This window comes from Oncorhynchus keta, chromosome 3 (assembly GCF_023373465.1).
Source record: "Oncorhynchus keta strain PuntledgeMale-10-30-2019 chromosome 3, Oket_V2, whole genome shotgun sequence".
Taxonomy (NCBI): Eukaryota; Metazoa; Chordata; class Actinopteri; order Salmoniformes; family Salmonidae; genus Oncorhynchus; species Oncorhynchus keta.
This window is the reverse complement of record NC_068423.1, coordinates 5,436,595-5,455,223: the sequence shown is the minus strand read 5'-3', so window position 1 is coordinate 5,455,223 and position 18,629 is coordinate 5,436,595. Positions and strand designations below refer to the sequence as shown.

General features: G+C 40.2%; 1 protein-coding gene across 36 annotated transcripts in view; it reads left to right on the top strand.

The window, feature by feature from the left end:
• Positions 1–10,214: 10,214 nt before the first annotated feature.
• The window catches only part of muc13b (mucin 13b, cell surface associated), a 32,138-nt gene continuing 23,723 nt past the window's right edge, over positions 10,215–18,629 (top strand). For 34 of the 36 annotated variants that reach the window (XM_052486979.1, XM_052486978.1, XM_052486973.1 and 31 more), the window contains exon 1: positions 10,215–10,422. In XM_052486979.1, the coding sequence (XP_052342939.1) occupies positions 10,359–10,422 (64 nt within the window). In that variant the 5' untranslated portion in view covers positions 10,215–10,358. The remainder of the gene's footprint in view (positions 10,423–18,629) is intronic. The other 2 variants (XM_052486835.1, XM_052486824.1) reach the window with 1 other exon arrangement.

Sequence of the window (18,629 nt, the reverse complement as noted above, 5' to 3'; positions counted from 1 at the left end):
ACCCAGGCCCCTCTTTTATGCTGCTGCAGAGGTTTATTATTAACACTTTCTCCACCTACATCTTACCTCAATTACCTCAACTAACCGGTGCACCCGCACATTGGACTCTGTACCGTTACCCCCGGTATATAGCCTCACTATTGTTATTTTACTGCTGCTGTTTAATTATTTGTTGCTTTTATTTTCTGTTTCAACTAACACTTATTTTTCTTAAAGCATCGTTGGTTAAAGGCATTGTAAGTAAGCTTACCACTGTAAGGGTCGACACCAATTCTATTCGGCGCACGTGACAAATACATTTGTTTTGAAGACAGACAGTACGGGTGCATCAGAACTGGGCCCGAGAGACTGATAGAAGCTGTTTATCTCCAGGCCATCAGACTGTTAAACAGTCATCACTAGCCGGCCCAGTAGCCTGCCCTGAACCTTCGTCACTGTTACTAGGCGGCTACCACCCGTTACTCTATGCTTCATCTTCTGCTGCCCTATGTACATAGTCATTGAACACTGGTCAATGTAATAATGTTACACTGGTCAATGTAATTTATGTTTTACCCTCTTCATATGTATATACAGTAATTATTCTAGTCATTGCTCATCCTACACATCTACTGCTGTACACACCTTTTCTATTCATATACTGTCCGTACTGTCTATACATTGAGTGTACAAAACATGAAGAACTTTTTCCATGAGGCTGACCCAGGTGAAAGCAATGATCCCATATTGATGTCACTTGTCAAATCCACTTCATTCAGTGTAGATGAAAGGATTTTTAAGCCTCGTGACAATCACAACATGAGTTGTGTGTGTGTGCCATTAAGAGGGTGAATGGGAAAGACCAAATATTTGAGTACCTGTGAACGGGGTACGGTAGTAGGTGCGAGGCGCTCCGGTTTGAGTGTCAACAACTAAAACGCCTCTGTTTCTTTTAACGCTCAGCGGTCTCCCGTGTGTATCAAGAATGTTCCACCACCCAAGGACATCCAGCCTATTTGACACAACTGTGGGAAGCATTGGAGTCAACACGGACCAGCATCCCTGTGGAACTCTTTCGACACCTTGTAGAGTCCATGCCCCGACTAATTGAGGCTGTTCTGAGGGCAAAAGGGTGGGGGGAGCGCAGCGCAACTCGATATTAGGAAGTTGTTTCTAATATTTGGTTTACTCCGTGTGTACGCCACGATATTAGGTACACCACTCCATTCACGAAAATGGTACGCTTCTACAGACTGAGAGTCACATAGCAGTGGTTTTCTCTGTAACGCAGGCAGACCCGGCATCGAGGCATTCAGTTCCTGTTCCATTGACCTTGAGCGTGGTATGATCGTCAGTGCCAGGCGCCCCGGTTCCAGTATCGCAGAAGCGACTGGCCTCCTGGGCTTTTCACACACGACAGTGTCTAGGGTGTACCGAGAATGGTGCGGCAAGAAAACAAAACCAGCCAGTCAGTGGCAATCCTGTGGGCCAAAACTGCTCGTTGATGAGAGGTCGAAGGAGAATGTCAAGAATCGTGCAAGCTAACAGGCGAGCCTCAAACAAATAATAGGGCACTACAACAGTGGTGTGCAGAACGGCATCGTGGAAACGCACAACTTGTCGGTCCTTATCACGGATGGGCTGTTGCAGCAGGCTACCACACCGGGTTCCACTCCTATCATCTAAAAACAACAAGATGCAGCTTCAGTTGGCACACGATCACTGGACGATTGACGAGTGAGAAAAACATTGCCCGGTCTGACGAATCCGGTTCCTGTTGTGTCATGCTGTTGGCAGTCAGGATTTGGCGTATGCAGCATGAGTCCATGGCCCCATCCTGTCTGGTGTCAGTGGTACAGGCTGTTGGCGTAATGGTTTGGGGAATGATTTCCTGGCATGCATTAGGTCCCTTGATATGAATTGACGACTGTTTCCATGCCCGAAGAGTTTTGCTAGGTATTACTGCACTGTTGGAGCTAGAAACACACGTGTTTTACTGCACCTGCTACATCTGCAAATCTGTATAATTGACCAATAAACTTAGATTTGATTTAAGCAGTTTTCTGTTATCAGTTATTTTTTAGATTGGTAAATTAGTCTAGCCAGCTATCTAAACTTGTAGTAGGCTAATCATGGTCTAATTACCCACTGGACATGTGCCCAAGGACCCTGACCCCAACAACATTTTTGCTTAGGGCCCCCAACTTTTTTCAAGAAAGTATTCAACCTCCCCCTAACCCATTTGATATTTGGAGTGTAGTTTTCATCCACATCCTGCCCTAAAAACAATTAATCGTCAAATGTATTTCAAGCATGTTTTCTCATTCACCTCATGCTGGCTCTTTTGGAGCGTTATGTGGAAATATACAGTTTTATTTTCTATTAGTCTCCTCTCTCCCAGTTTAGATTTAAACCACCAGTTTGGTCATTGAGTCTTTATATTTGAGTATCTTACCATTATATTCATATTATCAACACATTTATTCTGTCATCAAAATACACTGTGTAATTACACTGGCGTCAAAGCCAAGCTAACTATCTCTCACCCTGTCAAAGCTGTTGGCTGAAGTTTTGTCCAACTACTGTAGGGCTGGGCCAAGTGAACTCTTGGTCCAATGTGTTCAAATTGGGGTCCTAATCATCGTTAAAGTATATTGCCACCATCTGCAATGATCGAGTTGGGTGTGGTTGAGATGGCCTTGCCCGCAAGTGACGTGAGAAACTGTGGACTTTCCCATGGGAATGCAACAGTGGCAATTTCCGAGCCGTGACGATGATGCACCCTTGCCATGCCTGCCTGTTAATCTATAAGTCTCTTCTAGTGTTTACATTTCTCACAATGGTCTCTGCTCTTATCTGTAGACCTTTGTGAGGCCAATGTCAAAGTTTTATGACTATCAATGGGCCTTGTCTTATAGTGGGTACAGTGCAATAATGTATATAAACCCTGGATTGCTGATGTTATTTTTTTGGCCATGGAAATGCTTTGAAGGCACTGGTCGGCCATATTGGCACTCCTCAGAAAAGCAGTCCTCCATAGGAATGAATGGAATTCTACAGTATTTCATTTAAATGTAAAGACAAAATTACATGTATTTAAGTATTTATTTTGTTGTAGTTGTGACAGTAACATTAGTACTTTCTTAAAATTATACTTTAAGGAAAATGTTTTTATATATTAAGTTAAGTTTGCACACACCTGCTCATTCAAGAGTTTTTCTTTTTTTAAACTATTTTCTACATTGTAGAATAATAGTGAAGACATCAAAACTATGAAATAGCAGATATGTAGTAACCAAAAAAGTGTTAAATAAATCAAAATATATTTTAGATTTTTCAAATAGTCACCCTTTGCCTTCTGTAGCTCAGTTGGTAGAGCATGGCGCTTGTAACGCCAGGGTAGTGGGTTTGATCCCCGGGACCACCCATACGTAGAATGTATGCACACATGACTGTAAGTCGCTTTGGATAAAAGCGTCTGCTAAATGGCATATATTATTATATTATATTATGACAGCTTTGCACACTCTTGGCAATCTCTCAACCAGCTTCACCTGGAATATTTATCCAACAGTCTTGAAGGAGTTCACACATATCCTGAGCACATGTTGGCTGCTTTCCCTTCACTCTGCAGTCCAACTAATCCTAAACCATCTCAAATGGGTTGAGGTCGGGTGAATGTGGAGGCCAGGTCATCTGATGCAGCACGTAATCACTCTCCTTCTTGGTCAAATAGCTCTTACACATCCTGGAGGTGTGTTTTGGGTCATTGTCCTGCTGAAAAACTAATTATATTCCCACTAAGACCAAACCAGATGGGATGGCGTATCGCTACAGAATGCTTTGGTAGCCATGCTGGTTAAGTGTGCCTTGAATTCTAAATAAATCAGACAGTGTCACCAGCAAAGCACCGCCACACACTCACACCTACTCCTCCATGCTTCACATGCAGAGATCTTCCATTCACCTACTCTGCGTTTCACAAGGACATGGCAGTTGGACCAAAGTACAGATTTCCACCGGTCTCATGTCCATTGCTTGTGTTTCTTGGCCCAAGCAAGTCTCTTCTTATTATTGGTGTCCTTTAGTGGTTTCTTTGCAGCATTTCGTCAATGAAGACCTGATTCACGCCGTCTCCGCTGAACAGTTGATTTTGAGATGTGTCTGTTACTTGAACTCTGTGAAGCATTTATTTGGGCTGCAATTTCTAAGTCTGGTAACTCTAATGAACTTATCCTCTGCAGCAGAGGTAACTCTGGGTTTTCCTTTCCTTTGGCGGTCCTCATGTGGGCCAGTTTCATCATAGCGCTTGATGGTTTTGGTGACCTTCATGTCTTAAAGTAATGGACTGTCATTTCTCTTTGTTTATTTGAGCTGTTCATGACATAATATGGACTTGGTATTTTACCAAATAGGGCTATCTTCTGTACACAACTGATTGGCTGAAACGTTTTAAGGTTTGGACACTTTTTTTATATTTTTGCCTAAAAAGACATTCCCAAATCTAACTGCCTGTAGCTCAGGACCTGAACCAAGGATATGCATATTCTTGATACCATTTGAAAGGAAACACTTTGAAGTTCGTGAAATTAATGTAGGACAATATAACACATTAGATCTGGTAAAAGATCATCCGAAAAAAACATGCAATTTTTTTTCCCTTCCTATCTTTGAAATGCAAGAGAAATGTCACAATTTATTATTCCAGGTTATGCGCAATTTGATTTTGGCCACTAGATGGCAGCAGTGTATGTACAACGTTATAGACTGATCCAAGGAACTTCTGTTTAAAATATTGTATCAAGTCTGCCCAAATTTTCCTAATTGGTCAACATATACATTTTCAATTACATTCCCGTGCACTCTCCTCAAACAATAGCATGGTATGTTTTCACTGTTATAGCTACAGTGCAGTTAGATTAACAAGAATTTTTCTTGCTACTTACAACCTCATGCTAATCACATTAGCTCACGCTAGCTCAACTGTCCCGTCAGGGGGACACCGATCCCGTAGAGGTTTTAATTTGTGAAATTGATTTCCTTCTTAACAAGCCATAGCTGTTAATTGAAATGCATTCCAGGTGACTACCTCATGAAGCTGGTTGAGAGAATGCCAACAGTGTGCAAAGCTGTCATCAAGGCAAAGGGTGGCTACTTTGAAGAATCTCAAATATATTATGATTAGTTTAACACTTTTTTATGTTATTTCATAGTTTTGATGTCTTCAATATTATTCTACAATATAGAAAATCATAAAAATAAAGAAAAACCCTGGAATGAGTAGGTGTGTCCAAACTTTTGACTGGTACTGTAATATCATTTAAAAGTATTGCATGAAGGTGTCTGTAATAGAATAATTGTGTCAAAAACAAATATAGACATTAGTAAATGCATTTCTTTAGCGACTACATTTTTTTAAATCAAAGATGTTGGAGTGCCAAGATGGCGGCGCGGTGGCTTCAAAGCAGTGCACCAGGGGTGTCAAACTCATTCCATGGAGGGCCAAGTGTTTGCAGGTTTTTGTTTTTTCCTTTCAATTAAGACTTAGACAACCTGGTGTTGGGAGTTCTTTACTAATTAGTGATTTTAATTAATTGATCAAGTACAAGGGAGGAGTTTGATGTGTGTATGTGTGTATGTATGTATGTGTATATATACACACACAGTGCTTTCGGAAATGATTCAGACCCCTTGACTTTTAAATCGTTTTGTTACGTTACAGCCTTATTCTGAAATGGATGAAATAAATGTTTTTTTACACACAATACCCCTTTATGATGAAACAAAAATAGAACTGTTTGACCGTAATGACCATCGTTATGTTTGGAGGAAAAAGGGGGATGCTTGCAAGACAAAGAACATCATCCCAACTGTGAAGCATGGGGGTGGCAGCATTATGTTGTGGGTGTGCTTTGCTGCAGGAGGGACTGGTGCACTTCACAAAATGGATGGGAAGGAGGAAGGAAAATTATGTCGTTATATTGAAGCAACATCTCAAGACATCAGTCAGGAAGTGTCACGCCCTGCCTGACCTTAGAGAGCCTTTTTATTTCTCTATTTGGTTAGGTCAGGGTGTGATTTGGGAGGGCATTCTAGTTTGTCTATTTCTTTGTTGGCCAATCAGAGGCAGCTAGCTGTCTATCGTTGTCTCTGATTGGGGCTCATACTTGGGGATCATACCTTTTTCCCATCTTCAGTTGTGGGATCTTGTTTGTGTGTAGTTGCTTTCTGCACTGCATATAGCTTTACGTTCGTTTTGCATTTTGTTGTTTTTTGGTGTCATTTAAAATAAAAGTATAATGTACTCCTACCACGCTGCACCTTGGTCTCCTTCTAACAACGGACGTAACAGGAAGTTGAAGCTTGGTCGCAAATGGATCTTCCAAATGAACAATGACCCCAAGCATACTTCCAAAGTTGTGGCAAAATGGCTTAAGGACAACAAAGTCAAGGTATTGGAGTGGCCATCACAATGCCCTGACCTTAATCCCGTAGAAAAGTTGTGGGTAAAACTGAAAGTGTGCGAGCAAGGAGGCCTACAAACATGACTCAGTTACACCAGCTCTGTCAGGAGGAATGGGACAAAATTCACCCAACTTATTGTGGGAAGCTTGTGGAAGGCTACCCAAAACGTTTGACCCAAGTTAAACAATTTAAAGGCATTGCTACTAAATACTAATCGGGTGTATGTAAACCTCTGACCCACTGGGAATTTGATGAAAGAAATAATAGCTGGAATAAATCATTCTCTCTAATTTTATTCTGACATTTCACATTCTTAAAATAAAGTGATGATCCTAACTGACCTAAGACAGGGATTTCTACTAGGATTAAATGTCAGGAATTGTGAAAAACTGAGTTCAACTGTTTGTGTGTGTGTATATACCCCCCCCCCAAAAAAAATATATATATATACCCAAATAAAAAACAAACATCCCACTTGGAGTTTGCCAGAAGGCACCTAAAGAACTCTCAGACCATGAGAAACAAGATTCTCTGGTCTGATGAAACCAAGATGGAACTCTTTGGCCTGAATGCCAAGAGTCACATCTGGAGAAACCTGGCACCATCACTCAGGAATGGGGATGTTTTTCAGTGGAAGGGTACTGGAAGACTAGTCAGGAGGCAAAGATGAACATTGCAAAATACAGAGATGAAAACCTTTTCCAGAGGACTCAGGACCTCAGACTGGGGCAAAGGTTCCCCTTCCAACAGGCAAATGACCTTATGCACATAGCCAAAACAACATGGGAGTGGCTTTGGGACAGGTCTCTGAATGACCTTGAGTGGCCCAGCCAGAGCCCGGGCGGGGCTGTAATCGCTGCCAAAGGTGCTTCAACAAGGTACTGAATAAAGGTTCTGAATAGTTATGTAAATGTGATATTTCAGATTTATTTTTAATAGATTTATTTTAAAATTGTGCAGACGCGTTATTGCTTTGTCATTATGGGGTATTGTGTGTAGATTGATGAGGATAAATACTTTAATCTATTTTAAAATAAGGCTGTAATGTAACTAAATGTGGAAAAAGTCAAGGGGTCTGAATACTTTCTGAATGTACTGTAAATCATTGGTACAGTGCCCCTTCGCTAGACAAGTATAGCCCTATAATTTGTAGGGGTTCACCACAGAGCCTTGAAAATGTGGATGGTCTGAAATCTTCATTGGTCATTAACAAGGAGGCCAATCTTATATCAGGGTGATTACATCAATCGTTTATAGAAATGAGATGCATTCCATTTAGCCCCACATGAATAAAAAATGTATTAATAGAGCTGAACTTGAATGGACCCAAACCATGTATTGATAGAAATGACATGTAATCGTCAAACATTGATCATGCATATGATAATTAGGGTCAGATCCACTGAATTGGGGTCAAACTAAATGAATTGGTGCAATTCGATTGACTAAATTGACAAACTAATTTTTGTGCATGTGATGGAGAAACGTTTCATGTTACAAGGCTGGTGAAGCAGGAACCCGCATTGCCACATTTCTATTCCCGGCTGTTCCCTATCATAAATCATCCCATATAAAGTTGATATGTTTGTTTACTTTTTTGTAATTTGGAATGATCAGAACACTCAGATTTGATATGGAAATTCCCTCCTACGATAGCTGCACACTACTGAATATTATGTAGAAAATGTCAACATCGAGTGAAGGGCAATTCCACGGTAAACGAGTGCCGCTGAGACTTTATCTTTTCACTTTAAAATGTATGCCAAGCAGAAATCCTTGCCTGCAAAGTTCAACAAACCATACACCAATATGCAGGATGTCTACTTTTAACTATTGCCACGGACTATTTTACAAAGACACACTTACTTGGGGAACCGTGCATATGCAAAGTTTGGTAACAGAATGACGGTAAAATCTCCCTCAGTTTTTGATGAGACCACATTTTCTAAGGACTCTATTAAAGGTCCAATGCAGCCATTTTTATCTCATTATCAAATCATTTCTGGGTAACAATTAAGTACCTTACTGTGATTGGTTTTCAATTAAAATGGTCACAAATAAACAAAAATAGCTTCTTAGCAAAGAGCAGTTTCTCAAGCAATAGTTTGCCTTACACTAAAAGGGCATTGACATCATTTTCAATGTATTATTCCAACCTTCACAGTATTATTCCAACCTTCACAGTATTATTCCAACCTCATAGTATGGAAATATCACTGGACAGTTTATTTAGTACAACCTTCTAATAAACCATGTCTGACCCCACTTTGCCTCCAGAACAGCTCCCGAGTGGTGCAGCGGTCTAAGGCACTGCATCTCAGTGCAAGAGGCATCACTACAGTCCCTGGCTCGTATCCAGGCTGTATCACATCCGGCTGTGATTGGGAGTCCCATAGGGCGGTGCATAATTGGCCCAGCTTCGTCCAGGTTTGGCCGGGGTAGGCCGTCATTGTAAATAAGAATTTTTGAGAATTTGGCAGTAAATTCAACCGGCCTCACAACTGCAGACCACGTGTAACCACGCCAGCCCAGGACCTTCACATCCGAAGGAGATGTCCTGCTGCATTTGTCAAATTGTGGTCACATCAGATACTGGCTGGTTTTCTGATCCATGCCATGACCTACGTTTTGTATTCCCAGTCATGTGAAATCCAGAGATTAGGGCCTAATGAATTGATTTCAATCGACTGTTTTCCTTAGATGAAATGTAACTCAGTCAAATCTTTGAAATTGTTGCATGTTCAACACAACCCCTTGTCCATTGATAATGTACGTTTACATTTCTTTCGGCTCTATTCTTATTGCACCAGACAAAAACATGCAACGACACAGCCAGCACACATATCCCGACAATGGATATGCTATTTGTTATATGGTCTTTGGGCAAGTTCAGTTGCAATGCTGTTTGTAAAAATATTTGAGCAAGTGCAACATCAATTGTACAAAGGACTTTTCATTTCTGATCAAGAAGCCTAAATTACATTATCACTCCATAGGTGCTTGATCAGTTTGTGGACACCATTTGGAAAATATAGCATAATATTATTGATCCCAGAATCTGTTAATGTATCATTTATCTTCTGGAATGTTACTTTTTTTATGTCAAGATGTATGTTTGAGTCAATACTATCAGAGAAGAAAGAAGGAGTGGAGGATAATAGTGTCCGGTTGTACATTTTAGTTTTAAATGTTGGTCAAACTTTGTCTAAAGCCTACAGGTATAGCCAGCTTTAAATGCTTTATAACTTGTTATGCATGAGCCTCTTATTAAGCTTATAGTTATGTTAGAAATGTTAAACTTACTCAAAATGTCTGGTCTTTAGCCATAATCATTATGATATATATTATTTTGATGATATTACATTAGAATGGGGTCAAACATAAATTACTTATATCTGGCCAGATAGCCTACTGCATGCAGCCTATTTTCGACTCTAGTCATATTGCAAAATAGATTGACTCACTTTGATTATATGTCCAAAATACGCCATTTAGTCTTTCCCAATACTTTTCATGGCAAACCCCAGAGCCTTATAAATACATTTATATTTTTATTAAGTAAGAGATCGGCTGTTTTTGGCGGCGCGGAATTTATTCCGAGGATGACAATTACCCTAAACACGAAAGTGGGCGAGCGGATTGATTGTGTCCTTCTATAAAAAAAATAATCATAATATGTACTAAGAATGACGAGGTTATTAAGTGATCATAATGCATTAACATACTCATAAAATAAAATAAGTGCCGCCCTCGCGATGAGTGGTCAAAGACACCTGAGCCATTGGTATTCACACAAGGAGGAAGACTACCTGGCGACGCACCTAGAACACGTCGTATTTGATCGCCTGTCTCCGTTTTTTGACCTGAAGAAAGTTTTTCCTTTTATATTCATTTGATTTCATGAGCTGAGCAAGATGTTCGTCGTTAGACTTATTCTCGTTGTATGCCTTGCAGTGGCCGTTTTCGGACAGATAACAAGTAAGTTTAACGGTCTCTCTCCCATTTTTGGACAACAGGTTGTCATTATATAGTCTATTGAATGTCTTGTCGAACAACACATTTCAACCCAGTTTAGTTAGTCTTAACGCTAGAATCCTTAATCGAAACAATAAAGCGATTCCCTGCCTCTGTTTTGCTAACAAAAAAAACAAAGGGATGGGCCTGGAGAACTCTCAAATGTATAGACTGAGCTATGGATGAAAGGACTGACCATCCATGGTATCAACATTTGAGTTTAACCATGTTTTGAGGCTATACAGTGTTTGTTTACGTTTACAAAGTTCACAAACATAAATGTGTAAGTCGAAAAATGGATGTCGGAACTAAGGATTCTAGTTTTAAAGAAACGGAAAGGGGCTATCTATGGGTTATGAGCTTGAGTTTAAATACAATAATACAAAATAAATCAGTAAAAGTTGGAATTAAATCATAAGACTTAATGCACTGAGTCATACTTCCGTTCTCATAAATCAGGAGTAAGACTGAAGTTAATGAAAGCAGGCTATCTATCGTTGGTAAAAGGCTGTAAATGCTTTCAAGTTGCCTCTGAAGAGTGAGCGCTCAATCTGCTGGTCACTTCTAACTTCCAATACTAATTTACTCACACAAATTCAAAGAAATTAGTAGGCCTATAATTGTCATTGTTGAAACATCTGCATTTGCTTATTTGTCAACATTTGAGTCTTTTTTTAATACCCCTCTGTGCATGTTTATATTGTTCAAAGTTAATATGGCATTCTGTATCTCTGCAATTGAAGACAAGCAGTAGGCTACAGCAAACATTAACTAGCTATTTTTCACAAGGAGCATCTCTATAGTCAACCCCCCCCCAGCGTTGTCTTGTGGACCAGTATGGGAGATTAAGGAGTGCTACTTGAAGGATTTCCCCCAGGAATTTTCTCCTGTAATTTAATTTCCCTCAGATGGTACCCTGCCATACAAATGGGTTGGGAGTCTGGTGAGCTAAGCTGAAATGTATTGGCGATTGCAACATTTTATTATAAAGACATTCATAATTGTTTTGCTACTACTGTAAGGTTTAATCCTTACCAATGGAAGGAAACAAATCCTTTTCATCAAATCTATGCGTATGCAGTATTCATTTTGTAAAGGACCAGTCTGCCTTTGCTCCTGAAGAGTCATTTGGGTGGCCCTAAGCTTTTGAATAGATATTTTGGGTAATTCTCAGTGTTTGCAACTGTTGCAGATACATACATATTCCATGTCAGTCAGGTTGTTTAGTTCCTATATTTGAGTCTGGTCCTTACAGAGTTTGGCTGATCTGGGATCTGCTAGTATGCCAGGCTTAAGAGATGGTGCTAGCTCAACCACGTCACCACGTCAACAACGTTGTGTCATATTTGAACTTTTCAAATGGTTTGCCTTCACACTTTGATCCCGGTCTACAGTATTTACTACAGTATATGAAGTGGTTACCTATTTTCTATGGTGGCATGCCACCTGACACAATGTTTTTAATGTCATTGCTTGAATTACTGCGGCTCTGGAAAGTTTTTGATTGTGAGCAAGGATAACATAAGGAATGCAAATTTAAGTTGGTTCTTCTTCGCATCTATAAGAAAAGCCAGTTTTGAGCCCCCAGTTGATCATATCAAGAAATTGAGTTGCATTGAGTTGGTCATTGAAGTCTTCATCCAACCCGTAAATGGCAAACCGGGATGTTCTGTCCTGAGAGGAGATGATACAGCTGTGGCCCACTGATTGCCCATCTGTTTTTTTTTTTGTAGTCTAGGACTGCAACCTGCACTGCTTGATGGGATAATGACTATTTCAGGAATGCGCTCCTAATCCCCCTGAGTAAGCGGGATATGTTACCACAGTAACCCAGGAGAGCGATGGCTAGGCCCTCCGTCTTCTTGTTAGGCTAAAACTCAAATGACACTGCACAGTGAAGACCCCTGAGTTTCTCGCTCATTGGGATTATCAAATGGCTTGGCTTGATTGAGACTCAAAATGACTCAGTACAGAAAATACCCTCGTTTTTTTGCTTAGTGAGGACTCAAATGACTCGGCACAAGTGAAGAGTCCAGTGTTTCAGGGAATCCAATGTCCTTTGACTGAGCACAGTGAGGAATCATATTGCTTGATTCAGACTCTAATTATCTAATTCAGTCTGGAATGAGTCAATTTAAGACAACTATGGAGGACTATCCTCAATTAAGGCTCTTGTTGTGGTGAGACAAATATGACCTGAGACATTTAGGCCTACTCAGGGAACCCCCACTTGTTCGCCATGATCACTGTAGTCAACAATGTATTGTACCTTGGCCTTTTTTGTGATGGTTTCTATCCAGAGAAACGAAAAGGCAAAGTCCATGACCTCATAAATACCGAGGCTTCTCGAACATTATGTTCTTGTCATGTTGATAGGCGTATATTTTCCTCAACCTTTTGATGATCAGTTGACCTTAGATAGTGGAGTTGATTAATATGCATTGCTTTTATAACTACTCATTGACACTGATGTGTGTTGTTTAACAACTGCTCATTGACACTGATGTGTGTTGTTTAACAACTACTCATTGACACTGATGTGTGTTGTTTAACAACTACTCATTGACACTGATGTGTGTTGTATAACAACTGCTCATTGACACTGATGTGTGTTGTTTAACAACTACTCATTGACACTGATGTGTGTTGTTTAACAACTACTCATTGACACTGATGTGTGTTGTTTAACAACTACTCATTGACACTGATGTGTGTTGTTTAACAACTACTCATTGACACTGATGTGTGTTGTTTAACAACTACTCATTGACAAACAACTGATGTGTGTTGTTTAACAACTACTCACTTGAAAACTGATGACACTGATGTGTGTTTAACAACTACTCATTGACACTGATGTGTGTTGTTTAACACCTACTCATTGACACTGATGTGTGTTGTATAACAACTACTCAATGACACTGATGTGTGTTGTTTAAAACCATTGACACTGATGTGTGTTGTTTAACAACTTGACACTGATGTGTGTTGTTTATAACAACTACTCATTGACACTGATGTGTGTTGTTTAACACCTACTACTCATTGACACTGATGTGTGTTGTTTAACAACTACTCATTGACACTGATGTGTGTTGTTTAACACCTACTCATTGACACTGATGTGTGTTGTATAACAACTACTCATTGACACTGATGTGTGTTGTTTAACAACTACTCAATGACACTGATGTGTGTTGTATAACAACTACTCATTGACACTGATGTGTGTTGTTTAAACTACTCAATGACACTGATGTGTGTTGTATAACAACTACTCATTGACACTGATGTGTGTTGTATAACAACTACTCATTGACAATGATGTGTGTTGTTTAACAACTACTCATTGACAATGATGTGTGTTGTTTAACAACTACTCATTGACACTGATGTGTGTTGTTTAACAACTACTCATTGACACTGATGTGTGTTGTTTAACAACTACTCATTGACACTGATGTGTGTTGTATAACAACTACTCATTGACAATGATGTGTGTTGTTTAACAACTACTCATTGACAATGATGTGTGTTGTTTAACAACTACTCATTGACACTGATGTGTGTTGTTTAACAACTACTCATTGACACTGATGTGTGTTGTATAACAAAAATTATTGACACTGATGTGTGTTGTTTAACACCTACTCATTGACACTGATGTGTGTTGTATAACAACTGCTCATTGACACTGATGTGTGTTGTATAACAACTACTCATTGACACTGATGTGTGTTGTTTAACACCTACTCATTGACACTGATGTGTGTTGTATAACAACTACTCATTGACAATGATGTGTGTTGTTTAACACCTACTAATTGACACTGATGTGTGTTGTATAACAACTACTCATTGACAATGATGTGTGTTGTTTAGCAACTACTCAATGACAATGATGTGTGTTGTATAACAACTACTCATTGACACTGATGTGTGTTGTATAACAACTACTCATTGACACTGATGTGTGTTGTTTAACAACTACTCAATGACACTGATGTGTGTTGTATAACAACTACTCATTGACACTGATGTGTGTTGTATAACAACTACTCATTGACACTGATGTGTGTTGTTTAACACCTACTCATTGACACTGATGTGTGTTGTATAACAACTACTCATTGACAATGATGTGTGTTGTTTAACACCTACTAATTGACACTGATGTGTGTTGTATAACAACTACTCATTGACAATGATGTGTGTTGTTTAGCAACTACTCAATGACAATGATGTGTGTTGTATAACAACTACTCATTGACACTGATGTGTGTTGTATAACAACTACTCAATGACACTGATGTGTGTTGTATAACAACTACTCATTGACACTGATGTGTGTTGTATAACAACTACTCATTGACAATGATGTGTGTTGTTTAACAACTACTCATTGACAATGATGTGTGTTGTTTAACAACTACTCATTGACACTGATGTGTGTTGTTTAACAACTACTCATTGACACTGATGTGTGTTGTTTAACAACTACTCAATGACACTGATGTGTGTTGTATAACAACTACTCATTGACAATGATGTGTGTTGTTTAACAACTACTCATTGACAATGATGTGTGTTGTTTAACAACTACTCATTGACACTGATGTGTGTTGTTTAACAACTACTCATTGACACTGATGTGTGTTGTATAACAAAAATTATTGACATGGACAAACATTTGGATTATGAGACAGGGACTCAAAAAGTTGAAATGGGCCCCAACTGTGTTGGTCTTCTTCATACACTTTCAGTGGGAATGTGCAAGTACGAAGGTGTGTGTGTGGGTAGGAGAGAAGAGTGTGGGGTGGGTTGGAGAGAAGAGTGTGGGGTGGGTTGGAGAGAAGAGTGTGGGGTGGGTAGGAGAGAAGAGTGTGGGGTGGGTTGCCTGGAGGTCAGATGTGAGGCTTCAATGGATGTCTTTCAGAAATCAGCGTGATTGTGTTTTCAGGTATGTCCACACACACACACACACACACACACACACACACACACACACACACACACACACACACACACACACACACACACACACACACACACACACACACACACACACACACACACACACACACACACACACACACACACACACACACACTGTCTTATCGTCCCTGTCAATTAATAACATTTTAAGTGCTCTCTGTTGCAAGTCATGACTTGATGAAAAGGCTGTTAAAGAAATGTCGCAACAAGATGGTCAATTTTACACCTGTAGTGATAGAATGTCTGGACAATGTAGGCCTCTGACCTAGATGTAATTTTGAGTACAATAAGTTCCTTTCATTGAATTCAATCACAAAACTAGAATAATTGATATAATATGAGAAAAAAACAACACGTCACGTAGAGGGATTCAAACTTGGCAAAATATTCCCTTTTAGTTAATATTCTATCCATCTGAGAGGTGGTGATAAAGGTCAGTCGGTTACTTTCTCATGGGTCTTACAATCACTAACTTCAACTTTTTTTATCTGGATTTTTGTGGTTCAGCTCAGAGTTCTCAACGTTTGTGTGTTTCCCCAACCACTGTGTTGGTGGGCCGTCCCTCCTATCTGGATCAGACTCTATGGAATAGTATTGTAGCATGTCCACCCACTCTACCCAGAGTGGGTGAAAACATGCTTAGTTGATGAAATTCCTTTCTTCCTTACCAAGCCATATGATCATTGATCTTCTGAATTGTTCAGTGGGGTCTTTCTCTAACGTACACTACATGGCCAAAAGTATGCACAGTAGCAAGAAAAAATATGTGAACCCGTTGGAATTACCTGGATTTCTGCATAAATTGGTCATCAAATTTGATCCGAACTTCATCTAAGTCACAACAATAGGCAAACAGTGTGCTTACACTAATAACACACAAATTATTGTATTTTTCTTGTCTATATGTAATATATAATTTAAACATCTACAGTGTAGGTTGGAAAAAGTATGTGAACCCCTAGGCTAATGACTTCTCCAAAGTCAGGAGCCAGCTAACCTGGAGTCCAATCAATGACAAAAGATTGGAGATGTTGGTTAGAGCAGCTGTTTTGCCCTATAAAAAACACTCACAAAATTTGAGTTTGCTATTCACAAGAAGCATTGCCTGATGTGAACCATACCTCGAACAAAATAGATCTCAGAAGACCTAAGATTAAGAATTGTTGACTTGCATAAAGCTGGAATAGGTTACAAATGTAGCTCTAAAAGCCTTGATGTTCATCAGTCTTCAGTAAGACAAATTGTCTATAAATGGAGAAAGTTAAGCACTGTTGCTACTCTCCTTAGGAGTGGCCGTCCTGCAAAGATGACTGCAAGAGCACAGCGCAGAATGCTCAATGAGGTTAAGAAGAATCCTAGAGTGTCAGCTAAAGACTTACAGAAATATCTGGAACATGCTAACATCTCTGTTAGTGAGTCTACGATAAGTAAAACACTAACTAAGAATGGTGTTCATAGGAGGACCCCACAGAAGAAGCCACTGCTGTCCAAAAAAACATTGCTGCATGTCTGCAGTTTGGAAAAGTGCACCTGGAAGTTCCACAGCACTACTGGCAAAATATTCTGTGGACAGATGAAACTACAGTTGAGTTGTTAGGAAGTAACACAAAACACAATGAAAAAAAGGCACAGCATGGTGTGTGGTGGAGGGAGCATCATGGTTTGGGGCTGCTTTGCCGCCTCAGGGCCTGGACAGCTTGCTATCATCGACGGAAAAATGAATTCCCAAGTTTATCAAGACATGTTTCAGGAGAATGTTAGGCTACCTATCCGCCAATTGAAGCTCAACAGAAGTTGGGTGATGTGACAGGACAACGAACCAAAACACAGAAGTAAATCAACAACAGAATGGCTTCAACAGAAGAAATTACGCCTTCTGGAGTGGCCCATTCAGAGTCCTGACCTCAACCTGATTGAGATGCTGTGGCATGACCTCAATAGATCAGTTCACACCAGACATCCCAAGAATATTGATGACCTGAAACAGTTTTGTAAAGAGGAATGGTCCAAAATTCCTCCTGACCTATGTGCAGGTATGATCCGCCACTACAGAAAACGTTTGGATGAGGTTATTGCTGCCAAATGAGGGTAAACCAGTTATTAAATCCAAGGGTTCACATACTTTTTCCATCCTGCATTGTGAATGTTTACACAGTGTGTTCAACATAGACATGAAAAGCAAACTGTGTTTGTCTATTGTTGTGACCTAGATGAAGATCAGATCAACTTTTATGACCAATTTATGCAGAAATCCAGGTATTTCAAAAGGGTTCAAATACTTTTTCTTGTCACTGTAGATACCCCTTCAAACTATTTAAGCTACACCCGTTGCTGACAGGTGTATAAAATCGAGCACACAGCCATGCAATCTCCATAGACAAACACTGGCAGAAGAATGGCCCATACTTACGAGCTCTGTGCCTTTCAACTTGGCACTGTCATAGGGTGCCACATTTCCAGCAACTCAGTTCGTCAAATTACTGCCATGCTGGAGCTGCCCGGTCAACTATAAGTGCTGTTATTGTTGAGTGGAAACGTCTAGTGGCAACAACGGCTCAGCGGCCACACATTTTCCCAGAATGGGACCGCCGAGTGCTGAAGCGTGTATCGCGTAAAAATCGTCCGTCCTCGGTTGCAGCACTCACTACCGAGTTCCGAACTGCCTCTGGAAGCAACGTCAGCACAATGGGAACGTCTTCTCTGAAGTGATGATTCACGCTCCACCATCTGGCAGTCCGACGGATAACAGATTCATCTGGATTTGGCGGATGCCAGTAGAACGCTACCTGCCTGAATGCATAGTGCCAACTTTAAAGTTTGATGGAGGAGGAATAATGATCTGGGGCTGTTTTTCATGGTTCGGGCTAGGCCCCTTAGTTCTAGTGAATGGAAATCTTAACGCTACAGCATAAAATGACATTCTAGACAATTCTGTGCTTCCAACTTTGTGGCAACAGTTTGGAGAAGGCCTTTTCCTGTTTCAGCATGACAATGCCCCCGTGCCCAAAGCGAGGTCCATATGTCGATCTGTGTGGAAGAACCTGACTGGCCTGCACAGAGCCCTGACCTCAACCCCATCGAACACCTTTGGGATGAATTAGAATGCTGACTGCGAGCCTGGCCTAAACCCCCATCATCAGTGCCCGACCTCACTAATGCTCTTGTGGCTGAAGGGA